This window comes from Wyeomyia smithii, chromosome 3 (genome assembly GCF_029784165.1).
Source record: "Wyeomyia smithii strain HCP4-BCI-WySm-NY-G18 chromosome 3, ASM2978416v1, whole genome shotgun sequence".
Taxonomy (NCBI): domain Eukaryota; kingdom Metazoa; phylum Arthropoda; class Insecta; order Diptera; family Culicidae; genus Wyeomyia; species Wyeomyia smithii.
Window position 1 is genome coordinate 243,974,303 of NC_073696.1, and position 14,795 is coordinate 243,989,097.

General features: G+C 39.2%; 2 protein-coding genes across 2 annotated transcripts; one reads left to right on the plus strand and one right to left on the minus strand.

The window, feature by feature from the left end:
• The first annotated feature begins 6,320 nt into the window (after window positions 1–6,320).
• On the plus strand, window positions 6,321–9,343 carry LOC129731142 (general transcription and DNA repair factor IIH helicase subunit XPD). Its single transcript, XM_055690923.1, has 8 exons — window positions 6,321–6,586; window positions 6,655–7,243; window positions 7,302–7,425; window positions 7,484–7,580; window positions 7,633–8,296; window positions 8,355–8,881; window positions 8,951–9,089; window positions 9,153–9,343. The coding sequence occupies exons 1-8, from the start codon at window positions 6,582–6,584 to the stop codon at window positions 9,288–9,290; spliced, it is 2,283 nt and encodes a 760-aa protein (XP_055546898.1). The 5' UTR covers window positions 6,321–6,581; the 3' UTR covers window positions 9,291–9,343.
• LOC129731143 (transmembrane protein 104 homolog) lies at window positions 9,326–11,738 on the minus strand. The gene is made up of 4 exons (XM_055690924.1): window positions 11,483–11,738; window positions 10,886–11,394; window positions 9,840–10,825; window positions 9,326–9,786 (listed from the first exon to the last, which is right to left on the minus strand). Exons 1-3 carry the CDS (start codon window positions 11,519–11,521, stop codon window positions 9,868–9,870), a joined length of 1,506 nt encoding a protein of 501 aa, XP_055546899.1. The 5' UTR covers window positions 11,522–11,738; the 3' UTR covers window positions 9,326–9,786; window positions 9,840–9,867.
• Between the last annotated feature and the right edge of the window lie 3,057 nt (window positions 11,739–14,795).

The window sequence follows — 14,795 nt, forward strand, 5'->3', positions numbered from 1 at the left end:
AGTTGTCGCACACATCAACTTACATCCATGAGCCGCACTTCATTTACGTATGATTCCAGCATCCCTTTCAAGTGAATTGCACTTGAATCTGCCCCACTGTTCCATCACAGTCATTATCATGTGCGAAACACTTTCGGTTGATTTGTTTTGTTTTTATGTGTCAAATGAAGTGCCGTTTGTGCTGAAAAGTAGAAAAATGGCGACAGATGAAAGGTCAGCGATTGTCATACAGCTTAGAAGCTCGACGATTTTCCGGACTAAATTTGTAAATGTTTGCAAGGTAAGTTATTTATGTCACGTAAAAGAATCCAATTCTAATCTTATTTCGTTCTTCTAGCACAAGATCACAGAGATTCTGATGAAAGCATCTTTACGCTAGAGGCAAGTATTTGTTTACTTGAACATTAATTAATACAATTGAATTTATTAAATTTTTTGTTTGCTTTACAGGCTTCTTCAACAGAGAAGTAAAGTTTATATTTGATGATGAATTATTATAGATTAAATTAAATTTTAAGTTTTATAAATAAAACAAAGGTTGTATTATATGCAAAAATTTCCATGTAAAAGTGTTTTCATTTTGAAACCGAATAAAAATCATTCGAAGCTCGGTAAACATTCATTTGAGATTCAAAATCCAAACACTTTATGTCTATATGTCATAACACGAGAATTGAAAGTGTTTTCCTTTTGGAAATGAGGTGTTGCACAATAAATAATTCTAGTGTTTCGCATATGAATTCTATGTGTTTTGACCAGTAGGGCGAAATCAAGTGCAAAACACTTTATAATGTCGTGTCGATTTCTTTGAGAGTAACACGAGAATTGAAAGTGTTTTCCTTTTGGAAATGAGGTGTTGCACAATAAATAATTCTAAAGTGTTTCGCATATGAATTCTATGTGTTTTGACCAGTAGGGCGAAATCAAGTGCAAAACACTTTATAATGTCGTGTCGATTTCTTTGAGAGTAAATCTAGGGATGGGAAACCTATCGATAATTATCGATAATATCGATAGTTGCCGGCTATCGATAGAATCGTTAAGCTTTCAGCGTTATCGATAGTTATTGATAATTCTCTCGCGGTGGCATCAGCTAGCTAGGCATCTCTATTTTATTTGCTTTGCTCCGTTAGGAGCTAACATCACTGCGGATCCGCAATTTGCGGGCCCCATTGACAGATGCTATGTTATGCGTATGAAAAGTTGCGGTGATATGCTATATCGTTTACACACACGCTGAGATGTTAGTCCTCGAAACATGGCGGGATGCCAGCTAGCTGGGTGGCATGCATACTCCACAATGATGCCAGAACTGAAAACAATAAATTGACCTTGCTAGTGTTGAAAGACACTTTGATGCTTGTTCGCTCTCACACGAAATCCTCTTTAAAATTGTTAGAAAATTGGAAGATAATCATTTTCGCTTACTTTAACTCATACGGACAACGGCGAAATTTCGCATAAGTGTGAACGATGTGTGCGAATAAACTATCAAATATTGTTCCTGTCCACAACGGAAGCAACATTTTGTTGTTTTTCTGCATCTGCTTCTAGCTGTCAAACTATCGATAATTATCGGTAGTTATCGATAGAATTGGGAAATTATCGATAATTATCGATAGCGGTTTTAGTCGATATTTCTCATCCCTAAGTAAATCGACGAAAGGGTCAATTTTCTGTACCCCTTTGGCATCACGCCATGTTTCAAGGGCTAATATCTCAACATATGTAAAAACGAGATAGCATATCACCGCTTCTTTTTATACATCTTCATCTTACTGATGACAGCGGGCACAAATTAATTTGAGCCCAGGACATGAGTTCATTGTCATTCACTGTTACTCGGTATAGGGATGCCAATGGCTCGATTTTCTGTAACCGTTTACCTTTCTCTGAGAAAAGTTCAGCATTTACTATGAAAATCATGAAAATCGAAACTCTTAATGAAACCCAACGACTGACATTAAATTCACTTTTTTCAGAGATTACAGAATCGATTCTAATGTCAAATGCAAAGTCTAGGTTTTCCATAAATCCAATTCATACAGCGGTTAGTCAGAATAAAAACTTTGAATTACTGTAACTTTGCCAAACATTGCTCGATTTCAATAATTTGTCCTCCACATTTGTGGCCAGAAAATGAGATTTTTAAAGTTTCCCAACTAATGGTGTTCCAATTGGCTTTAGCTATATCAGTTTTCATCTGTAAGAGTTGCATTTTCTAAGCAAAACTGATTTTCAAAAATTTTCTATCGCTGTTCTTCAATTTTTAAATCACGAATTAAAACTGCTCGAATTCGCTACAATGACAGTGCCCACACATACATAAGACATACGTAACACTGGCGTTTTTTTTTCTGGTACACGTTGCCCCATAGTACTCCGCACCTCGCCCTGTCAAACTTCTCGATAAATAATGAACCAAATGAATTTTCTTTTTCTCGGCCTTATCCAGCCCTAAAGAAAATCCCATAAGTAACTGTCAAAAAGTTATTTACAGAATCAATGCAGCATTTTTCGAGTAGGAACGGGACAAATGCAGGGCTGCGCAGGTACACTGCTTCCAAAAACAACTCAAACTGTGATTTTATTCAGGGTGTGGTACCATTCGAGTAGTTCATTTTGTACCAACTTTCTTTCTTTCTGAGTGTTACGTATGTCTTATGTACAGTCGTCGTTCGCTAACTGCAACATGTTTACATTGCAGTTATCGAATGCCGTTCGATAACTGCCAGGGGGGATCTATCTGTCAAAAATCGTGTAACCAACATATTCGGCAACATGGTGTTTGTTTTGGTTTTTGTTCCTTTTGGTCATGAAGTTGATCGATGTGAAATATTATAGAATTGGAATGTTTTTCATCAAAACTCGAGAAACCGCGGAAAACTTTCATGAATGTTGTTTAGCTATTCACATTTTTCCCCCATTATTGTTCATAGTTACAAACATCATGGACCAACAAACGTCATGGACCAGAGTTGATCTGCGATAACACACACATACATGAAATTTGACAGCAGTGAATCCCCTCTGATAACTGCAACCTTTGACACATGCCAAAATTTAGAGGGGGGTCCGTCACTACCATTTCTGTTTTGATGATGTCGAAATGTATTTTGAAGTAGAATACTTCTCTCAGGAAGTTCGGCTACATAGGGATGTGAAATGAAAATCTAAAACCGAAAAAAGTGAAAAATATGTCCAATTTCAAATGCTAATAAATCGGTTAGAATTCGATGGATTTCCTTCGTTCTTGCAGCAATAGATTGGAAAATCTTCTAAGATTCTTCCCAAAATAAGATAATTGTAATTTTATTATTCACACTATTGTAACATTGAAAATAGTCAAGCCTTGTCAAAACGAAAAATTCGACCTCTGATTGGTCGTTATATGCTTGCTTCCCAAGCACGGTCGACAGAATCATATACCTTGCAATTGAAAACATGCTATTTGGCCTATATGAGAGCCTGTTTCAGCCGGAGCCGCTCATAATAGTTCTAGACAGCGACAACAGCAGTCGTCCTTCCTTAGCAGCAGCACTAGCCCTGTGGTTGGTCACCACGTCTCAGGAGCAGCGCGGTTTTTCTCAGCGTGTGCCGCCAGACAGCCATTATTCCCCCCGTGTTGGGGCAGCATGATAATTGCCATCAGGAAATCCAATTTCGGAAATCAAAATGCCTTTTTTAAGGCAAATAAACAAGTCATTGAAAGTTAATAATTTTTGTCAACGTAAGCAAGCATTCTGTGTTGCATCCTAGCAATTCAAATTTGTCGCACCCGTCTAATTTACTGAATGTAAAATAGCTTCCACAGTGCATGTTGTCCGTGTATCTTTTTGTGGCGCAAGCACTAAATTAAAGTTCGGAAGTCGGACTTCCGACTTCCGAACTTTCTTCCGACTTTACAAACACATAGAATAAATGCGTGTTCACGGTGTTCACACAACATGAACTGTGGGAATGATTTCAATGTATTTGTTTTTGTAAGCCGTAGTGACAGCGCAGTGGCGGCTGAGATGGTTGCAGTGTTGCGAGAACAACAAAAATAAACATCGGAAGTGAGCCTGACTGCCAGATCATCAGCGACGATTTGATCATTTTTATTTAAATGCACAATATTTCCACCAATGTTAGGGCAGCTCAAAGGTTGTAATTAGCAACCGATTTTGAGCCGCAAAATGCTTTTTTCAAGGCAAATAAAAGAATAATTGAAGGTTGATAATTTTCTGGCATCAACACAAGCAAACATTCTGTGCGGGATGCAATCAAATTCTGTTGTAGTTGTCTAATTTTCACTTTATTCAGTGAACCCCCCACTGTAGGGGCAGCGCAAAGGCGCGATCAGCATAACCGACATTGAATATTTAACTGCCCTGTTAGTACGCATTCACAAAAGCAGTTAGTTCAACTATGCAGAGCTAATATGAAGTCGATTCAATCAATCAGTATAAACAGAATTTCGTCGTCTCCCAGCTGCCAAGTTGCAACATGATGCAATACGCAACAGCGAGCAAACGAAATCGCTTGATGTTACAAACCGCAATAAGATACGGGTTAAAACCGTTGCGTGTGTGACTGACACGCAAGCAGCCGAGTTATCTTTCTTGTGAAAGTATTCTACTTCAACCTTGCGGTCGTGGCTTTGCATACAACCTTCTTGTGATTTTTGTAATGGAATAGTGGCAAATAATAGCAGAAAACTAAAATAGGCAAGCTTTTTGATTAATCAATTTGATAGCCATATTTCCGTATCATAATTTATTGCGTTTTAGTAACTACTTTACATAACCAATATGTAGGCGAAGATAAAGTTCATCACTACAGTAGATCATTTTACGAGACGTTTCGAGGCGAATGACCAACATATGGTTAAAACCTCGTTAATTTAATAAATAAATAAATTAATAAATTACGAGACGTTTCTGAACTCAATTCACGAATGGAATTTTGACAGAAAGCTCGGAACCGGTGACATAACGCAAGTAAATGCAACATCAATGTCAGCAGGATCCGTGACACCTGTCAGTTCCTAAAATGTTCTATTTAATGCTAGGCCACAAAATATTGTTTGTGATCTACTATGCACTGCCTCACTGAGTAGGGAAAGCTAGCCAAACAATGCGCAAGGATTTTTTTTTCTCTTATAATAATTATCTATAATCTCCCATTTAGAATGAGGAGACAACAAGTAAACGAAATCGAAAAAAATCGAGAAAAATGAAAAAGTCCTTTTGAAATGTTACTAGAGATTCAACAATTTTTATTTTCGAATGCATTTATTATTCCCCCGCGAGATTTGTCACTTCAATGTCAAATATGACTTTGACTTCAGATTTGACGGATTGCGGTCCGATAACTGCAAAGTTGTTGCAGTTATCGGTCTTGCAGTTAAAAAGCGTTGCAGTTAAAAGACTTGCAGTTATCGAACGGCGACTGTACCTTAAGCAAATAATAAAGTTTATATGAAAAAGGCTAAATCACACTATTAGGTATTGTATTTTCTTATTGGAATGGAATAGAAATGTCACAATGTTACAGACGGTGTTATGAACAGATACGCAAAGAGTGAGGTCGAAAACTTCAAGTGAACCGTCAAATCGAGGCTCCAAGTGTGCAATGTAAACAACTCATGCGTGTTCCTTTTCGTACAGAATATGTGTTGCGATCAGTTTAAATTCTGTGAATCACGTGCAATTATGGTTCCAACGAAAAATGTGTTCGTCATGCTCATGTTATGAGTGATGCATTGGAAATTATTAAAATTGTATAAACAAGCACTGAAACTCAGTAATATATCCTTACAAAGTTTCGAAATTTCATTACACTTTCTAGTTCGTATGAAAAGTCATGCGAAAATAAATGTGGTTGCCAGAATTCGGGTTATTCGCGTTGAAAAAGATTTTTAAGGCTGTTCGCACCTACGTGAAAACTCATATGTAATTGTCAAAATGTGCGTGATGACAAAAGCAAAAATATTTCCTTCCTTCTTTTTCGCATGCAAAAACCAAACAAATATCAGCAACACCGTCAACGCGAATTGTTTAAAATAAAATATTAGCAAAGGGTTGCCATATTTACTGCTTTTCTCTTTGCGTATCTCTTTATAACACAGTCTCTAACAATATGGATCATAAACAAACAGCAGGGCTGCCATGTATGAGGGATTTAAAGCAATATCTTCTTGATTCTTTGAGTTGCTGTATTAATTTCAGGCCTTAGACGCGCCTATGCTTTTGCACTGGGTTGTATGTGACTTTTTTTGTGGCTCCATTTCCATTTCGAACCCACTGTGGTTCCAATATTTTGCTTGTTATATTTCGGTCATAGAAAAATGGCGTCTTTTCATAGGCCTGATTAATTTGTTTCCCTTTCCAAAATTAAGTTATAAAGTATTATATAATATATATAAATTCTCAGTTCAGATATAGTAATCCTTTGCTTTTTCAAAATACTTGGATGACAATCCAATTTATGGACGTAGCTGGATTCTTAATTTTTTTTGCAACACTGCTTAACACATTTCACGGCTGCTTCAGTATTTTTGTGCCGCTAATATCCCATGCAGAGGAATCTAGTTTAAAATGAGGTAAATTTCATTATTTTGTCCTACCAAACTGTAAGTTAAGTTGTGTACGGTGATTTCAATAAACGCAGGATCAGCGTGGATGGTTTGCTGGTGTACTTCCCGTACGAGTACATCTACCCGGAGCAGTATGCGTACATGTTGGAGCTGAAGCGGACTTTCGATGCCAAAGGCCACTGTCTGCTGGAGATGCCTTCGGGGACCGGTAAGACCACTACGCTGCTATCGCTAATCGTGGCCTACATCATGGAATATCCACATATCGTGCGAAAGTTGATTTACTGCTCGCGTACCGTGCCGGAGATTGAGAAGGTCATCGCCGAGTTGAAACACCTGATGAACTATTACGAAAAGCAAACGGGAGAGATGCCCAACATTACGGGGTTGGTGTTAAGTTCACGGAAAAACATGTGTATCCATTCGGAGGTCAGCCGCGAGCGGGACGGTAAGATCGTCGACGCCAAATGCTACGGCCTGACGGCTAGCTATGTGCGGGACAGGGCCGCCTCGGACGACTCGGTGAGTGTGTGCCAGTACTTTGAGGGCTTCCAGGCGGAAGGGAAGGAGACGACTTTACCCCCGGGTATTTATTCAATCGATGACCTCAAGGATTTTGGTCGGCAGCGCAACTGGTGTCCGTATTTTATGTCTCGCTTCGCGGTAGGATGCTTTCAAGTTTATTCTTGGTGTTGTTACAACACTGTTAACTTTCTTTTAGATCAATCAAGCTCAGGTAGTTGTCTACAGTTATCATTACCTGTTGGATCCCAAGATTGCTGAAGTTGTTTCGAAGGAGCTTGCGAGAGAATCGGTCGTGGTGTGTGATGAAGCTCATAATATCGGTAGCTATGCGAAGCTTGAGTTAAAGCACATCTCTCTAATTTTTTTAAAATCTTTTAGACAACGTATGCGTAGATTCTATGAGTGTAAAAATAAATCGACGTTTGATCGAGAAAAGTACCACAGGTGTTCACACGTTGGAGAAATACGTTGCAGAGTAAGAGTTTTGATGATGTTTATAACGCTATCTGATAGTTTCCTATCCACAGAATAAAGGATGATGATCGGCATCGGCTGAATGAGGAATATCTACGCTTAGTTCAAGGTTTAAAAGATGCTTCGTATGCACGGGAAACGGATATGGTGTTAGCTAATCCGGTCTTACCATCGGAGATACTGAAAGAGGTAGTGCCGGGAAATATCCGAAATGCGGATCATTTTCTGAGCTTTCTGAAGCGTTTCATTGAATACATCAAATCTCGGCTCCGAGTGCAACATGTCGTGCAGGAGAGTCCCGCTGGCTTTCTAAAAGATATCCAGCAGAAGGTTTGCATCGAACGAAAACCACTGCGCTTTTGCGCCGAACGTCTTTCGTCGTTGCTGCGAACACTCGAAATCACCGATCTGACCGAATTCGGAGCGCTGACCGTTATAACGTCGTTCGCAACACTGGTGTCGTCTTACACGAAGGGTTTTACGATTATCATCGAACCGTTCGACGACAAAACGCCAACGGTTTCGAATCCCATTCTGCATTTAAGCTGTATGGACTCATCGATTGCGATGAAACCGATTTTCCAACGTTTTCAGAGTGTGGTTATTACATCCGGTACACTTTCACCAATGGATATGTATCCGAAAATTTTGGATTTTGAACCGGTGGTTATGAGTTCCTTTACGATGACACTGGCCAGACCGTGTTTACTACCGATGGTATGTATATAAAGAGTTTTTTCGGTCATCAGATGTCAGTGCTAAAATTTATTTGTAGATCGTGTCGCGTGGCAATGATCAGGTGGCCATTTCATCAAAATTCGAAACACGCGAAGATACAGCCGTCACCCGCAACTATGGGCAGTTGTTGGTGGAGACAGCTAAAACCGTTCCGGATGGCATCGTGTGCTTTTTCACGTCCTATCTCTATCTGGAGTCGGTGGTTGCTTCCTGGTACGATCAGGGTATTATCGACACTCTGCTGCGGTACAAGTTACTCTTTATAGAGACGCAAGACAGCGCAGAAACGTCGTACGCACTGATGAACTACGTTAAGGCATGCGAATGTGGTCGAGGTGCGGTGCTGCTCGCGGTAGCGCGCGGGCGCGTTTCCGAGGGTGTAGATTTTGATCATCACCTGGGTAGAGCAGTGTTGATGTTCGGTATTCCGTACGTTTACACCCAGTCCCGGATACTGAAGGCACGATTAGACTACTTGCGTGATCAGTTCCAGATAAGGGAGAACGATTTCCTCACCTTCGATGCGCTACGGCATGCGGCCCAGTGTGTTGGCCGTGCCATCCGGTAAGTAGACACTGCTGTTCACTGTTTTTTCTTCCTTCTACTAAAAGTGTTTTTTTTTATAATTTGCAGTGGTAAAACCGATTACGGTATTATGATTTTCGCGGACAAACGTTTCTCCCGACAGGACAAGCGAGGTAAATTGCCCAAATGGATCCAGGAGCATCTAACGGATAACTACTGTAATCTGAGCACCGAGGAAGCAATGCAGGTTCGCTGAGATCTAGTAATTATTATTAAGGGATACTCACTAATATTTTCCGTTTAAAACTAGTTGGCAAAGCGGTGGCTCCGTCAAATGGCACAACCCTTCACCCGGGAAGACCAGTTGGGTGTTTCACTGCTTACGCTGGAGCAGCTGCAGTCTACCGAGAAGGAAAAACTGGAAAAACAGGCTCAGGGCAAGAAGTAATTCACAATCGCATTAAGAATTAAATAAACTTTGACTTTCTGTCCAGTTTACAATTGGTTTATTATTCTCGCTAGTCTTACTGATTTCTATGTCACATTCAGATTTGTCGGAGAAGTAAATATCAGCGTCTGACGCACTATTCTTTACATATTGAAGTGTTCTTATAGCGGTTGCGTTTCGTTTGTAGTAAAATCTGTGATTTTTTTGGTAAATATTTTAAAATAGTTTTTTGTCTCTTCTACTGGTATATTTGTGTTTGGTTTCAATTAATTTGCCAGACTAAATTAATCTTAAGAAATCAGCACGTTTGCATTCGATAAATACTGCCTATTTAAGTTTTGTGGAAATTTATGTTTCAAACTGAAGTAAAAAAAAACTAAATTCCGGAATAACACAAATATGTAATCTAAAAATATCATTAGCTTGAAGAATCAGTCTCGAACTTTTCTAAGGGGTGTTTTTTGCCTGTTGTCACCATCTGCTCTACTGTGATTGCCTAAAAAGAACACAATTGCTGAAAAAATAATTTCCCTCAAACAATTCTATTACCTCTAATTAATTTGAGCTTTTCTTCTTCCTACTTTATGAGATCAATCGAAACCAGCACTAAACAGGCAGCGGTCCAGCTAAGGATCAACAACAGCCAGACGTTACCCTTGAATGGGCTTCGGAATTCGTTAACGATACCCCGGCCTATCATACTTTCGCAGGTTCGTCGCGCATGGTAAACCAAAAACGCCGGTATCACGTACTGAATGCCCGTTCCGGCATAGCATCCGGTGAAGCCAACAAGCGAGATGACACTCTCGGTGAAGAAGCACACCACAACCGACGGCACGATTGCAAGCAGAGGAAAGAAAACTCGTCGCAGGAAGAAGTTGTACGAATCCAACTGATTCGTATCCAGAAACAGCGTCTGCAGGTTGCTGCGCAAAGTGATGGCAATAATCGGGAAGCTTGTGGACAGAGTAAACACGGGGAACAGTGCCAGAAAGTATTCGATGGCTTTCAGGAAGGTGCTGTCCTGGTCCGAATTTGGGACAAAGTTCAGTGTATACAAATCCTTGATGTCACTGAAGGCGAAAATTCCCGTCAAAGCTAGTGATAAATAAAACGCACAAATCAAAAAATAATCCATTGAGATCAGCGTTTTGACACGTTGTTTGTTGGAGATTGGAGTCAGCAGACTGGGCAGTGAATGGTGGCACATAAAGGAATAGATACAGGTGCCTATTAGATAGGGAATCCCGTTGATATCGGCTTTTGGTGGTGTGATTGGAACATCGGGCTTTTGCACAAATAATCGATGAACAGCAATGCTGATCATTACGGAAAATGCAAGCCACCGAAATAGAACAGTAACCAGCTGAAGATATTTTGTTTTCTGAACATTGAAAAACACGAAAGGTCCTAAAACACCAACGAAAACAACCAAGCAAAGCCGGTAGATATCGAATCGAGACAGTACACTATCTTCCCAGCATCGTATTGTAATGTCGTCATTATCTGTCGCATTCGTCGAGTGATTGTGTGAACTAAAAAGAGGAACCAATTAATTCAAACGTTCTTTCGCTTGGATCAGGTTATCATCTTACCAGATCACGTCCCTTAAACTTTTCGAAACAGCAGCTGCATAGATGCTCAAATCCCCGTACAGATAAACCGCCAAGCAAAAGTAGAACAAAAACCGTCCAATCCTCCCAAAAAACAAGTTGGCCATCTCACCCAGTTCAATCTTGGACGAGAGGCTATAGTATTGATTTCGGCAGTACATAATATTCAGCGGAGTCTGCTCGATGCTGGCATCCGTCAGCTGATCGTCCCCATCGACGGTCGCTATTAGTGGTTCAGTGATCATCTCCACGTTGCTGTCCTCGTCGTGTTCAACGACACGATCCCGCTTGATGAACTGTAGCCGTTTCCAGTTCTGAATGGCACTCGCGCAGGCCATCGTTTCGATAACGAACGTTACGGTTACGTAGCTTGCAAATGCCAAAACTACAATCAGAACTGACCCCAGAAGCCATCCTGCGTGACTGAACGCCGACGGAAGCGTTAGCGCTCCCGTTCCAACGATTAGGTTAAAGATAAAAACAAACCCGATCTGCAAGGAAAGTCAGCACAGAATGAATCACCATTTGGATATTGTTTCGCAAGTGGTTCTTTGTTTAATGAGTAGACCCATAACTTACCCATGTTGGATATTCTTCTTGTGCGTTTCTCGTAGGCATATCACATAAATTTTTAAGTTACCGGAACATTAGTTTTTCTCGATAAATTCACGGAAAAAAGTATTACTAATGAAAGCTCTAATTTCTGTTCAATGTCACGCAGTAATCAATTAAAGAAAAAGCATAACAAAAGCATATGTGGGTGGTTTGTTCCGTTTTTGTTCGACTATCAACAGTAAAGTATAGAAAAAAAACGATACCGCAAAGAACTTTGTTGTCTATTTTTACACGTCAACGATTGTCGGAGTTCGTGAAAAATAATAATTTACACTCTTATTTATTAACTCACTTTACTTCGAAATGCAGTTTAAAATAAAAAAAATGTTTTTAATATTTTGATGTTAACCAGAGAAATAAAGGGGTAAAGTTAAGAATTTGAATCCTCCAAGCAATTTTCAGGCAAATAATGTAAATGAAGCTAAAACAATAGGCAAAATCATAAATTGTAAGCATGTTTTATATATTTGGCACATTGAGCGGATGTTCTAGAAAACGTAGAAGTGGTTTAATATTATCTGCAGAAATTACTCAGATTTTTTTGAGCTGTCCGCTGTCTTGCCAATCATTCTTCTTCATTCTTTTTTCAATTGTCTACATCACGAAAAACATTATCGTATATAAGTCTTTTTTACGGATTTAAAAACTTACGCGATTTCGGACTTTGCGCGAATTTTTCAGAAAAGTCGTATGTTTGTCTGTGGTTTGAGTATTATGGCTGCTAATATTTTAGTGAATATGTAGTGAAAAATGCAGATTTAAATGAAACTTGTTCCAAAACACCAGACGTTTCATGCATACATTTAGTATCAAACAAGTTTTCTGATATCGACGATTGGGTCTATACCGGTTTTTATATATCATTTGAAAAAGCCGCGTTTTCTGAGCAAAACGTGATTTTCAAAAAATGTTTATCGTTTTCCTCCGATTTTTAAATGAAGAATAAAAAAAAACGCTCGAAAGGTCTTAGATGACGTTTCGCCCATGTACACGCTCGTAAATAATAACTCATGAACTGAACAACTCTGACTCAGTTTAGAACGATGTTCGTAGACGTCAAAAAATAAGTTGAAGTCCTTTTTGATTTTGAGTAACTTTGACTCACTTTTTGGGTTCCCTTCATATAACTTCTTTCTTTCTGAGTAACGTCGCATATAACGACGTCCATTTTGAAAGATGATTACGATGTGCTTCAGTTTGTGACATATGTTTTTTAATTGTGTGCGCCTCAGAAGGCATTATAACTGTCTACTTTTATTACAAGGTAATTATTGATGGACATGTGGTGTCGTTTATTGGCCGTGGCGGATTTCTAGCCAGTAACGAAACTGAACTGTACCCAAAAAATGAGTAATGTCGTACTCCAATTTTGAGTAATAATGACTCATTTTGAAGACGCCTAGTGTTACTCAGTTCTGAGTATTTGTTGAGTTACTCAATTTAAGAGTTTTTCCACTTTTTACGAAAATGCGTCAAATGTTACGCATTTTAGAGTTATTATTTACGAGCGTGTACGGTATATGAGAAAACTGTCATTTAAGGCATTTCGAGCAGATTTTTATCCTTTACTTAAAAATCAAAGAAAAATAATAATTTTTTTTTTAAAATCACGTTTTGCTCAGAAAATTGCACTCTTCCAGCTAATATATAAAAATCAGAAAACCGTTTAAAACTACACCTGTGCATTTTTTCATCGGTCAAAAAGTTGTAAATTTGATCGCTTTGAGACCACATCCCTGTCACGAACGTCATTTCCATACATTTTGCTTGAAGCAGAGATGCCAGATGAAAAATGTCTGCAACTGCTCGAAAAACCGGAAAAATGTGCTCGAAATCTGAAAAAATGTATCCGTCTTCCGAAAAAATTTTACTCGCGCAAGCAAAAGTCTGTAAAAATCTTCACACATTTTAAGAAAATCTGCGCAAATATAAGGAGACTCTGACAAAAATCTGCAGAAACCGTGGAAAAACTGCAAATATCTGCAAATCAATAAATATATGCACACCGACTCCAAAAATCTGCGTTTTACAAACAAATCTGCACATTTGGTATCCCTGGCTTGAAGCCGTTTTCCTCTGGCTCGATTATGCGTCAAAAGGCTGTCAATGCTTGCGAAACTAGGGAACCTGTATATTAGAGAAATGACAAGACACTCACTGTTAAGGCATCTGTCAACATCAAAACGGATAACGGCAATACAAAATTATACAGCTCGCCCGTTTTGATGTTGACAGTTACCTTAACGGTGAGTGTCTCGGCGTCTCTCTGGTGTATAGGCTGACTATGCGAAACAGCCGATAAAGCTCCGTCCATGCGGGATCATCTGTTGCTGCAAGTGGTGTGTAGAAATGCAAATAGCGAAAAACGTTTATTCTGCTTAGAACTTTGTACGCATTTTGTGCATTTTGTTTCAACACGTTACGGATAACCCTACATTCGATATAGTTAAAAGCACACAAAACATTCGTGCAGTAACACATGCGGCACAATGAACGGAGCTTGAGACCATATTTTTAACACTAGCGCCATCATCATCGGTGGCGGCTTCAGAAAATAGTTGCCATGGCATGGGTCTGTTTGAGACACGTGTTCTCGAAGTACGATTGAGCTGAAATTTCACATTGCGACTTTTTTTGAGAAGACGAAACTTTTCCTCGCGTCAGTAAATACCTATGTTAAGCATAGTTCACAGTTTCAAGCGAAGTGAAAAGTTTAACAAGTAAAATAGCGTTAATTTTCGCTAGCAAAATCTGTCGTGAAAACATTGTTGTGGAACACAGAGGTATTTCACCAGCCTGCAGTTGATGCAAAGTTCATGCAAAGCGAAATTCACAAGTTTACACTTCGAGCGAAGTGAAAATTGGCCGGTGCTGACAGAATAAGAACGCGCTGCAATGTCAAGTTTTCGCTAGCTGCTTCTTTTTCACCGAGTGTGTGGATGCGTGAAAAAATCAGCCCAAGTGAAAAAGATGTGATCCACATCCTTCAATTTCGCTGGATTGAATTTGTTCACAGTTCTAAGCGCAGTGAAATGTCGACAATTGGGTTGTTCAGCTATTCACGGATGTCTAATTTTTATATATCAACTAAAAAGTGTAATTTTCTGAGCAAAACGTGATTTAAAAAAAAATTATCATTGTCCTTCGATTTTTAAATGATTAAAAAAACACTCTAAATCGCTAAATGACAGTTTACCCACATACATAAGACATACGTAACACTCAGGAAGAAATCTTACAAAAAAGTTGGTACAAAATGAACTACTCGAAAGTACCA

Excerpts from the sequence above, each read along its gene's own strand:
- LOC129731142 (XM_055690923.1), top strand. Across the intron at positions 7,426-7,483 it reads TGATGAAGCTCATAATATCG|ACAACGTATGCGTAGATTCT; the intron begins GTAGCTATGCGA and ends AAAATCTTTTAG. Across the intron at positions 7,581-7,632 it reads TTGGAGAAATACGTTGCAGA|AATAAAGGATGATGATCGGC; the intron begins GTAAGAGTTTTG and ends TCCTATCCACAG.
- LOC129731143 (XM_055690924.1), bottom strand. The coding sequence starts at position 11,521 with ATGCCTACGAGAAACGCACAAGAAGAATATCCAACATGG. Across the intron at positions 11,395-11,482 it reads AAGAAGAATATCCAACATGG|ATCGGGTTTGTTTTTATCTT; the intron begins GTAAGTTATGGG and ends CTTTCCTTGCAG. Across the intron at positions 10,826-10,885 it reads AGTTTAAGGGACGTGATCTG|TTCACACAATCACTCGACGA; the intron begins GTAAGATGATAA and ends TCCTCTTTTTAG.